At 42.4% G+C, this 12093-nt stretch overlaps 1 protein-coding gene across 2 annotated transcripts in view; it reads left to right on the forward strand.

Annotated features, from left to right (window-relative positions):
- The window catches only part of CD2 (CD2 molecule), a 119391-nt gene extending 109202 nt beyond the window's left edge, over positions 1 to 10189 (forward strand). For both annotated transcript variants that reach the window (XM_044004769.1, XM_044004768.1), the window contains exon 5: positions 7087 to 10189. In XM_044004769.1, coding sequence (XP_043860704.1) covers positions 7087 to 7400 — 314 coding nt within the window. In that variant the 3' untranslated portion in view covers positions 7401 to 10189. The remainder of the gene's footprint in view (positions 1 to 7086) is intronic.
- The last annotated feature ends 1904 nt before the right edge of the window (positions 10190 to 12093 follow it).

The following is a 12093-nucleotide window of genomic DNA, read 5'->3' on the forward strand; positions in this document are numbered from 1 at the left end:
ACAGGGACTGCAACTATTATTATTTTCATTTTTACAGATTAAGAAACTGAGGTCACCCAGCTAGTCAGTGTCTGAGTCAGAATTCGAACTTGGACCTCAAGTCCAGCACTCTTGCCACATTGCCTCTAAAATTCTATTGGATTCAGGGAAAGTTAAAGAAATGAATAAGGGGACAGAAAATAAAAATTCTAAGGGGAGAAAGAGGGAATTGAGATAATTCAAACTAGGAAAAAAGTGATGTTTGCTTTTTAAGTATAGCAGGAACCCCTTTTTCAATTGTGTTCACATCTTGAAAGGATGTTTATGAAGTGCCATCATGACTTCATCAAGAACAGATCATGCCTAGTGAAACTTATTTCCTTTCTTGACAGTTATTCATTGGGATTCCATAGATACAGTTTACCTTTGTTGTTGTTTGGTTATTTTCAGTTGTATCTGACTCTTGCTGACCCCATTTGGGGTCTTTTTGGCAAAGATACTGGAGTGGTTTGCCCTTTTCTTCTCCAGCTCATTTTACAGATGAGGAAATTAAGGCAGACAGGGTGAATTCTAGTAAGCTAGTAAGTGTCTATGGCCGGATTTGAACTCACGAAGGTGAGTTTTCCTGACTCCAGGACTGGTGCCACCTAGCTGACTATAGTTTACCTAGACTTTAGCAAAGCATCTCATGCTATTTTGTGGGAAAGATGGGGACTAGGCAATAACACCATCAGATGGATTTCAATTCTCAGAAAAGCCAGAAACAAAGAGTAGTCGCTAACAATTTGGCAGGAAATCTTCCTTCTTTTGAGTGCCAAAGGGTCTGCATGTGACCCTGTGCTGCTTGCAATTCTTTTAATGCCTTGGATAAAGGCTGAGATGGCAAGATCATCAGATTTTCAGATGACACAAAGATGGGAGGAATTTCTAACATACTGGATGATTGATCCAATATCCATAAAGACCTCAACAGGCTACAGCACTGGACCAAATTTAGAAAGATGGAATTCAGCAGGATTAAATGTGAAGACATATATTTTTTTAAATCTGCTTTGAAAAAAAAAAATAAAAAATTTTTAAAATCAGCTTTGCATGTAGAATATGGGGGAGGAATGATTAGATAGCAATTTATCTGAAAAAAAATATCAGGGGTTTTTGTGGACTGCAGGTTCAATATGAGTCAGGACTGTTTTGTGGCAACCCCCAAAAATGAATGCAATCTGGGGCTGCATAGATAGCGTCACAGCTTCTAGGAACAAGGTAGTGACAGCTTCTTGGTACCCTGACCGGATGTGACCATACCTACAGTATTATATCTAGCTATGGATGGTATAATTAGGATAAGCTAGATCGCTTACAGAAAAGGACAACAATGTTGAAAGTCTCAAATCCACACCACGTGAGGATTGCTTGAAGCAATCGGAAGTGTCCAGCCTATGAAGGTTCAAAGGAGATAGTATTACTGTGCTCAAAGATTTGAGGAGCTATCATTCGATTTCTTCTAAGAAGGGAGGAGCCAGGTAAATGAGTGGAAATTTCAGTAAGGTTGATTTAGGGTTAATGTCAGGAGACATCACATTTCTGTTGTCTGGTCATTTTTCTATTACTGCTGTTCTATACTACTGTTTATTCAATCATTTTTCAGTCATGTCCCACTCTTTTTGATCCCATTTGGATTTTTCTTGGCAGAGTCCTGGAGTAGTTTGCCACTTCCTTCTCCAGCTCATTTTACAGATGAGGAAACTGAGGCAAATAGGGTGAAGTGATTTTCCCAAGGTCATGGAGCTACTAAGTTTCTGAGGCTGGATTTGGCTTGTTTTTTTGGGGGGGGGCAGGGCAATGAGGGTTAAGTGACTTGCTCAGGGTCACACAGCTAGTAAATGCCAAGTGTCTGAGGCCAGATTTGAACTCAGGTCCTCCTGAATCCAGGGTCAGTGCTTTATCCACTGCACCACCTAGCTGCCTCAACTGAGGCTGGATTTGAACACAGGAAAATGAGTCTTCCTGACTCCAGGCACAGAGCTCTGTGTACTATGGCGCCGCCCAGCTGCTTCTTCACAGTTTAAGTGGAATGGAATACATTGGGAGATAGTGGGTTTCTCTTCATTGGGAGATAGTGGGTTTCTCTTCATTGGGAGATTACAAGCCAAAGTTTGATGATGTCTTGACTCCAAGCCGCCTGGAATGCTCTCTCTCATCATCTCTACCTCCTGACCTTCCTGACTTCCTTCAAGTTCCCACTAAAATCCCTCTTCTGGGGCAGCTAGGTGGCGCAGTGGATCGAGCACTGGCCCTGGAGTCAGCAGTACCTGAGTTCAAATCCAGCCTCAGACACTTAACACTTACTAGCTGTGTGACCCTGGGCAAGTCACTTAACCCCAATTGCCTCACTAAAAAAAAAAAATAAATAAATCCCCTCTTCTACAGGAAGTCTTTCCTGATCTCCCATAATTCTAATGCCTTCCCTCTGTCCATCCTTTCCAATGAATCTTGTCGATATCCTGTTTGTACACAGTTGTTTGCATGTTATATCTCCCATTAGACCGTGAGCTCCTTGAAAGCAAGGACCCATCTTTTACCTTTCTTAGCACAGTGCCTGGCAAGTAGCCAGTGGTTTTTTGTTTGTTTATTTTTTGTTTTTTGTTTTTTTTTGTTTTGTTTTTGCAGGTCAATGAGGGTTAAGTGACTTACCCAGGGTCACACAGCTAGTAAGTGTCAAGTGTCTGAGACCGGATTTGAACTCAGGTCTTCCTGAATCCAGAGCGGGTGCTTTATCCACTGTGCCACCTAGCTGCCCTCGTAGCCAGTGTTTTAATAAAGGTTATTGACTGACTGGCTGGCAGACTAACAGATGCCCATATTTTTTCTATATTGTAGTGAGGATCATTCTTCCATTGTGGGTTGGACTATGGTCACAGAGGTCCTGGTTCAATTGTAAAATTCTGTGAAATAGGGCTAATATTTGCCTTAAAGACTATTGTGTTACATTGGAATTTCACTAGGTGCCATTCCTCTGTTTTATGGAAAGTTTCTTTGATAAATGCTATATTTGAATGAAGGTAATAAGGGGCTGTGTTATCAAGAATTCCTACCATATGTATGTAAGCATGGCATTGGCCAAATATTCTCCCCCTTTGCAGAAGTCAAAATTGCAGAAAATGAGCTCAAACAAGCCCTTCACCTGCATGGACCTCGGTTTCCTTATCTGTCAAACGAGGGGGTTGGACTGGATGACCTCTAAAGTTTCTTTGAGTCAGGCAGTTACTAGACCTATATTCAGCCCCTACCATGCGGCAGGCACTATGCTAAGTTCTGGGGATACAAAGAAAGGCAAAAGACAGGTCCTGTTCACAAAGCGCTCACAGTCTAATAGGGGAGATGACATGCTGGCATCATAGATTTGATCTGGAAGGGAACTTTAGAAGCCATTTAGTCTAAATTCCCACTTTTTTTTTTTTTTAATGAAGAAACCAGGGCAGGGGGCAGCTAGGTGGCGCAGTGGATAAAGCACCTGCCCTGGATTCAGGAGGACCTGAGTTCAAATCCAGCCTCAGACACTTAACACTTACTAGCTGTGTGACCTTGGGCAAGTCACTTAACTCTCATTGCCCTGCCTTAAAAAAATGAAGAAACTGAGGCCCAGAGAGGTTAAGAGATTTGTCCAAGGTCACGCTGCTAGTAAGGAGGCAAGGTGTGAATGCAGATCCTCTGATTCCAAAGCCAGGTTTCTTCCAGTTGTACCCCTCCATCTCTAGAATGCTATGACTTTGAATTTTGTATTTCTCAAACATTATCTCATTTGTTTTTTGTTTTGTTTTGTTTTGTTTTTAGTGAGACAAATGGGGTTAAGTGACTTGCCCAGGGTCACACAGCTAGTAAGTGTTAAGTGTCTGAGGCTGGATTTGAACTCAGGTCCTTCTGACTCCAGGGCCAGTGCTCTATCAACTGCGCCACCTAGCTGCCCCAACATTATCTCATTTAATTATCATAATCATTGTATGAGGTAGATGGAAATGAGTGTGACTCTCCTTATTTTACTGACGAGGAAACTGAATTTCAAAAAGCTTCAGTGACTTACCCAGGGTCATGCACATTGTTACTGGCAGGGACAAAGATAAAGTCCAGGTTTGTGGACTGGCAGTCGTTACACCATGATGTCTCGACCAAAAGATGAATGTTGAAGAAAGAGCTACTGGAGGGTCACCAGAAGAAATCTAGGTTTACTTGAGGGAGGAGATATTTATCCTGTACCATTAGGGAAGGAAAGAAGGAAACAGATGTTTATTAAGTGCTTCCTTGTGCCAGGCACTGTGCTGTGTGCTTTGAAATATTGTCTCATTTGATCCTCATTACAACCCTGGAAGGGACGTGTTATTATTATCCCCATTTACAGATGAGGAGACTGAGGCAAACAGAGGTTAAGTGACAGCTAGTAAGGGGTGTTTGAGGCCAGATTTGACCTCTGGTCTTTAATGCTCTATTCACTGGGCCACAGTTACCTAAAGGGAGTACTAGATAGTCCAGCAAACATTATTTATTATTTACGATAGTTCAGGAATCATTCTAAGCTCCAGGAATAAAGGAAAAAATGTTTTCTAGATAAAGGCAAAGACATTTTTGAAATAAAGCAAGAAACGTCGTTCCCACCTTGGAAGAGGGCACATTTTAATGGGGGAGATAACATACCAATAACTGTGAATATATAAGATCTATATAGTATGAATGGAAGATCACCTGAAAGGGGAAGGCATAAGTAACTGGGATTTTGATGAGATTTTCCTATAAAAACATGGAATGTGGGGTGAATCTTAAAGGAAGCAAGGGGATCCAGGATTAGAAGGGGGAGCATTCCAAGAATGAGGGTCAGCGAGTGAAAAGGCAGAGATTCAAGAAACTGGATGTATAGAGTGTGAGGAACAACAAGGCTTGTGTGGCTGATTTGCAGGATACATAGAGGGGAGGGAAGTATAAGAAGATTGGAGAGGCTGTGAAGAGATTTAAAAGCCAAGCTTTTATTCAGTTGTATCATACTATTCATTTCCCCATTTGGGCTTTTCTTGACAAAGATACTGGAGTGGTTTGTCATTTCCTTCTCTAGCTCATTTTACAGATGAGAAACTGAGAAAAACAAGGTTAAATGACTTGCCCAGGGTGACATAGCTCATATATGTGAGAGGCTGGATTTGAACTGAGATCCTCCTTACTGTGGGGCCAGTGCTCTGTCTGCCACACCATACAATTGCCCCCAAAGCCAAGCAGAGTATTTTATATTTGATCCTAAAGGTAATGGAGAGAAACTGGTATTTATCCAATTGGTGGGGTGGTGACATGGCCAGACCTGTACTTTAGGAAGATCACATTGACAACTGAGTGGAGGATAGATTAAAATGGGGAAAGACTTGAGGCAGAGAGAACAATTAGCAGGTTCTGGGAGGTGATGGGGACCCCCATCACACTGCTTGCTGTGTGAGACATATAGGAGTGATGTAGTAAATGTGGAGATGAAAGACTTGGCAACGGATTAAATATGTACTGCCAGTAGGAATGAAGAATCAAGGATGATACTAAAGTTCTGGGCCTCAGTGACTTGGAGGATGGCAGTACCCTTGATGATAATAGGGAAGTTTGGAAAAGAGGAGAATTCTGATAGGCTAAGACTAATGAGTTTTGTTTTGTATACATTGAATTTAAGATGTCTTTGGGACAGGGGCAGCTAGGTGGTGCAGTGGATAGAGCACCGGCCCTGGAGTCAGGAAGACCTGAGTTCAAATCCGGCCTCAGACACTTAACACTTACTAGCTGTGTGACCCTGGGCAAGTCACTTAACCCCAATTGCCTCACCAAAAAAAAAAAAAAAAGATGTCTTTGGGACATCCAGAGGACTGGAAATACAGATCTGGGAATCTTTAAAGAGAAGATAATTAAATTCATGGGGGCTGATGAGACAGATTATTGGGGGCACCACTATCTGGTGTAAGCCCTGGGTATGATTAAACCCTAATCTTCAGCTTCCAAGGGGGAAGAAAACAAGAGGGGGACAGTAGGAGGACACTGACTATCACTAGATTTCTCTTGTCATTTCTGAAATAATACAGTAAAGCACATTACAAAAGACTTTGAGGAAGAGAGGGGCAGAGGGAGGGTTTCTTAACTTCAGGCCTCAGAACTTGAACAACTTGTGATATGCTGAAGATTAAAGAGTTAAATTTTATGAGCCTAAGGGCAGCTAGATGGTGCAGGGGATAAAGCACCAGCCCTGGATTCAGGAGGACCTGAGTTCAAATCCGGCCTCAGACACTTGACACTTACTAGCTGTGTGACCCTGAGCAAGTCACTTAACTCCAATTGCCTCACACACACAAAAAAAAAAGAAAGAAAGAAAAGAAATCTTATGAGTCTATCAAGAGTGCCCCTTAAAATACACTCCAACTCAGAACACTGCTATAGAATGGAATTTGGTAAAAAGTCAATTTGTCTTGGAATCTCTTCATACTTTGTTCTTCTCTGACTCTCAGTTTCCTCATCCATATAATGAAAAAGTGGATCACATGACCTCCTAAGGCTTTCTCCAGCTCCAAAATTTAAAAATTCTATTTGACCCGGGCAGCTAGGTGGCCCAGTGGATAAAGCACTGGCCCTGGTTTCAGGAGGACCTGAATTCAAATCTGGCCTCAGACACTTGACACTTACTAGCTGTGTGACCCCGGGCAAGTCACTTAACCCTCATTGCCCTGCCCCCCCAAATTTGATTTGACCCTAAGTCATGAGGTTCTTAAACATTTTTTTGTGTCCTAGACCCCTTTGGTGGTCTCATAAAACATAGGAATCCCTTCTCAGAATGTTTTTTCAGTGTACAAAATAAAACACACAGATTACAAAGGAAACCAATTCTACTAAAATACAGGCGGCATCAAAATATGATTTCAGGCTAAGAATCCTTCCCATGGGTAGTCTGATGGCATGGTCCCTAGAAACAGCCTTATAACAACTCTCCAGTGTAGTCCTCCCACTTGCATCCCTTGGGGTCTTATATTACTTCTTCAGTAATATAAGACTACTTCTTTAAAGGCTTAAAATGCATTATATTTTTTCTTTCTGCAATTACAGATCAGAATCTAGATATTAACATCCCCAGACTAAATATGGAAGAGAGAGGTCGAAAGAGTCCAGGACACCATCCGCAGCTAGCTGGTGGTCGCCATCCTCAGCAACCAGGAGGACGCCGCCCCCAGACACCTTGTCACCATCCCCAGGCACCTGGCCACCGTCTCCAGGTACCTGGTCACTGTCCCCCAGCAGCTGGTCATCGTCCTCAGCCGCAGCAGAAAAGGCCTTCTCCCAAAGTCCAGCAGCAAACCGGCCCTCCCTTGCCCAGGCCTCGAAATCAGCAGAGACCTCCTCACCAGGGGATGGAAAAATGAGAATTATTTCTCCTGCGAGAAGTTTTTCTTTGCCCCACCTGTGAACAGATGTAAAAAGGTCCTTCCAAATAAGCAATACTGCGGTTTTCCCTATTCATGGTGCAAATTCCTATGAGCGTTTTCTATTGTTGGGTTATTACTTTTCCTAAGCATCACTGGTCATGGACAGTTTGTGAGGGCTTATCTACTCTGGTAAGGGAGAGAGATATAATATGAAATGAAGGAAACCAAAATGCCTGAGGACTTGTTGACCTGGTCCAGGGTAATGTGGTTTCACGCCCACACTCCTTCAGTGTCAAAGAGAGAAAAGCGCTTAAGGTTGCAACCATTAGAAGGATGAATTATAGTATCATTGAACCGGAGGTAGAATGGACCCTCAGATGACCAATCAACAATTCTTACCCTTGACAAGAGAAGTCCTTGGTGTTTTCTGGTTCAATCCAACAGTCCAACAAGTAAGACACTTTGCTAGGCACCAGGGCAATAAAAATAAACTGAAAAACGTATTTGTCCTTAAGGAACTTAGATCTTCCTGGGCTGACACAACACGCAGCTAAGTAAGTACCTCATCAGTTAAGGAGGGGGGAGAGAATATTAACAAGTAAGGCAGGGGTTCTTTACATTTTCTGTGTCAAGGACTCTTTCAGCAGTCTTTTGAAGCCTATGGAAACTTCTCAGAAGAATGTTTTTAAATGAATAAGATAAAGCAAATAGGAATACAAAATGATATTGAAATGCTTATTGACATTATTTTTTTAAAAGTTCATAGACCCCCAAGTTACAAACTTGAGTATCAAAAAATACTTCCCCTAAGAGATAGTACAAGTACTGAGCCTTGAAGAAAGTGAGGGAATAATACATATTGGTGTGTTTTTTTTTTTTTTTAAAGCTTGACTGGGCCATGCAGATATTGTGTAACTAAATGAGAAAATCCTTCTCTTGAAGTGTTTGCTTATCTACTCTTTTGTAAGGGAGCGAGAAATCATTACTGTGACAATCTCAGTCTGTTCCTCGTCAGACAGAGCCAGTGTTAAGCAGTTAAAATAAAACGGAGTTGGACCGGGTCTATACAACAGGAGAATAATCAAACTGGGGTCCCAAAGTCTGGTCAGCACAGGTCTATAAGAAGGTCTATAGCATCCCCACTCCCACACCCATATCCAAGTCCCACGGCATGAAACTGAAAAGGGAGGTGTCAGCTCCCCAGCTTGGCGGCATCAATAAACCACTGCAAATTGGGATGAGCACAACTTGGAATTGAGATCTGGTTTCCCTGTGCTGTTGGAGCTGCTCACGATTCTCCTCAATGGCCACTGGCGTCCCTCGGCCCTGCACAGATACTCTAGGAAGTGGGAAATCACGGTTCACAGGACCAAAGACCAAAAAAAAATGGAAGGGAAGTTGGAGGATGTCCAATCCAACCTCCTCATTTTACTGATAAGGAAACCAAGGCCCAGAGGGATGAAATCATTTACCCAAAGTCACTCGAGTAGAAAGCAGCAAACCTGAAAGTGACCAGAGCTTTGGCACTGTCAGGGATCTTAAAGGCCATCTGGTCCAACTCTGCCACTTTACAGGTGAGGAAATCAAGCCCCAGACAGGTTGATTTGTCTAGGGTTACACAGCTGGGAATCAAACCTAGGTCTACTGATTCCAAATACAATAGTCTTTTCCATAGCATTTTTTTTTTTTTAGTGAGGCAATTGGGGTTAAGTGACTTGCCCAGGGTCACACAGCTAGTTAAGTGTTAAATGTCTGAGGCTGGATTTGAACTCAGGTACTCCTGACTCCAGGGCTGGTGCTCTATCCACTGAGCCACCTAGCTGCCCCCAGTCTTTTCACAGTACCACACTATTTGTTGTGAATCAACCCAAGTCCAGTAGTAAGAAGCCAAACAGATGGCATCACAATAGCAGGAATGAGAAAGAATTTAGTCCCATCAAACAGCCATAATGGGTCATTATAGAAAAGTCCCCCCACAGGTTTACAGATAGCTCAGGGCTGGCCAATTGCCTCTGCATGCCTATGCCTATTCCCACCCGGGACTTGATATTCAGGTACTCTGGATCAGGGAGGAGAGAAGAAACAGGAACGAACAAGAATTGTCCGTTAAAGTTCTAAAGTGGAGACAATGAAGTCGGTTCTTTGAAACAGCAGTGTGATATTTGTGGCTCTATCTCTTCCTGGGTTTCTCAAACTTGTTCAGCCTTGCCAGGAAACATTGAGGTCTAAACCACAAACTCTCTGTGCACTTAAAACTTCCTGTGACAGCCCTGGTATGTGTGTATATGTGTGTGTGTGTGTGTGTGTGTTGCACACTTTGCCCACTTAATATGAGTCTCCAGTTTGAACATCTGGAGTCAATCATTTAAAAAGTTAAAACCCCACATTTATTCACTTGGAATGCAAAGATGAGAACCAACAGGATAACAACATTAAGCTAAGCATCTACTCAGCTGGATACAAGAGGACCCTGGATCCTCTCCCTTTCTCCCATCTGGGCAATGCAGAAAAATCCTGCCCTTCTTTTGAGACCCAGATGAGTCCCCCCTTCTTCAAGAAGTCTTCTGTAATCTATCTCCTCCTCTGAACACCTGGTTTATCTACATGCCTTTGGTTTATGGGTGCCCGGCACATAGTCAGTTCTTGATAAATGCTTGTTGATTAATTGATTCACTATCTCATATTGTTAACCTTCCTTTTGATATGTGTATTTCTGGTTTTTCAGGCTAACCTGTAACTTTTCAAGGGTAGAAAGCATCTACTATGTTTGTGTTTGCCCACACCACTCAGCCTAATAAATCTCAATGTTTATTGTAAAGATTTAAAGTGAGCAAGCATTGTTCTTATGAAATACAAACTGCAATACATCTACATCTCTGTCAGTTTCAAAGGCACAGCATCATACTAAATACTGAAGTTACTACCTTGTTGGGGTTTCCTTTGCAAAGGGTCGACCCCACCCACGCATTTTTTATTTGCCCCAAACCTCACCCACCTCAATAGACTAAAAGGTCTTGGGATGTAAGGTCCATGATTGATCTCAATTTACTATCTCCCCTCCCCGTCACTGCCTAACACAGTATGGTACTCAGCCCAAGATAAGAACTTGGTAAATGTGGGTGGCTGTTTTTCACACCGTTCCTCTCATGCTAAAGTACATGTTACAATCTCTCAGTTGAGGACAAGTGCTCAGACTCTAAGCTTTACTATGTAAATGGTGTAGCGCTGAAAGAAAAAAAATAATCTAAAATGTATAGAGCTGCTCTGGCAATGAAGCACCATTCAAATGAAGTCAGCCACATTTTGAAAAACTTTCATAATTTGTAGAGACTTGCCAGACAGACTGCAAAGGCAGAGGAGTGAGGAAGAACAGAGAGAGAAGGACTAGTTTCTATCATTGCCTGCCTGACTCCCCACCTTCTTGATTTCCACTCCAAGCTCACACCTTTCAGCTTTAATATTAATTAGTTGTTGTTCACTCATTTTCAGTCATGTCTGACTCCTTGTGACCCCATTTGGAGTTATCTTGGCAAACATACTGGAATGGAAAAAAGGATACTGGAGTGATTTGCCATTTCCTTCTCTGACCCATTTTACAAATGAGGAAACTGAGGCAAACAGTGTTAAGTGACTTGCCCAGGGTTGTATACCTGGTAAGTTCTGAGGCCAGATTTGAACATAGGAAGACTCCTCTTTCTGGTTCTGGAAGGAGGTGCTCTATTCACTGTGCCATTAATTTAATGGCAATTTAATATTTGTAAAGTCCAATACTTGAGTTAAAAAATCAACTTCATGAGTATAGGATGGGGAAAGCAAGGTTATCCAACTGTTTATGAAAATACCTAGGAATTTTAATGGACTAAAGATCAGTATGAGTCATTAAAATAACACGGCTACCAATCAAGCTGATTTGAACTTTGGCTACATAAATTCTATTTATCCAGCACATCCAGAATGAAGAAGGTAATTGTGCCCATCTTTCCAGAACCAGTCCTGGCCTCAGGCAGAAAGACCATATATAAGAAGTTTTATGATAAATGCTCACGGTCTTAGCATCCTAGGTCATAATGCTGACCCCACTCTGCTCTGTTTCACAACAAAAGTGGGATTCCTGACACATTCCCCAATTTCCCAATAACCTCATTGTGTCTCTGCTAATGACCTCTCTTGTCCCTGCTTGGATGGCCTTTCTGGATCTTGGACTCATTTTGGACCTTCACTAATAAAAGTTATGTCTTTACACTGTCTATGTTCCAGTCACATTGGCCTCCTTGTACAAGGCCCTCTCTCTCCCAACTCTGGCCATTTTATCTCAGTCTCCCCTGGGGCTTCCCCAGGTCTGGAATTTTCTCCCTTCTCACCTCTAAGTCTAAGCTAAAGTTCCACCTTCTATACGATGTCTGCTCCCATCCTCTTCAATCTTTTTTTTTTTTTTTTTTTGGTGAGGCAATTGGGGTTAAGTGACTTGCCCAGGGTCACACAGCTAGTAAGACTCAAGTGTCTGAGGCTGGATTTGAACTCAGGTCCTCCTGAATCCAGGGCCGTTGCTTTATCCACTGCACCACCTAGCTGCCCCCATCCTCCTCAATCTTAATGCCTGCTGAGATTATTTTCAATTTACCCCTTCTATCGTATCTTTTTAATATAGTTGCTTTGCATGTTGTCTCCCCCATTGGACTATGAGTTCTTA

Source organism: Dromiciops gliroides, chromosome 4 (genome assembly GCF_019393635.1).
Source record: "Dromiciops gliroides isolate mDroGli1 chromosome 4, mDroGli1.pri, whole genome shotgun sequence".
Classification (NCBI taxonomy): Eukaryota; Metazoa; Chordata; class Mammalia; order Microbiotheria; family Microbiotheriidae; genus Dromiciops; species Dromiciops gliroides.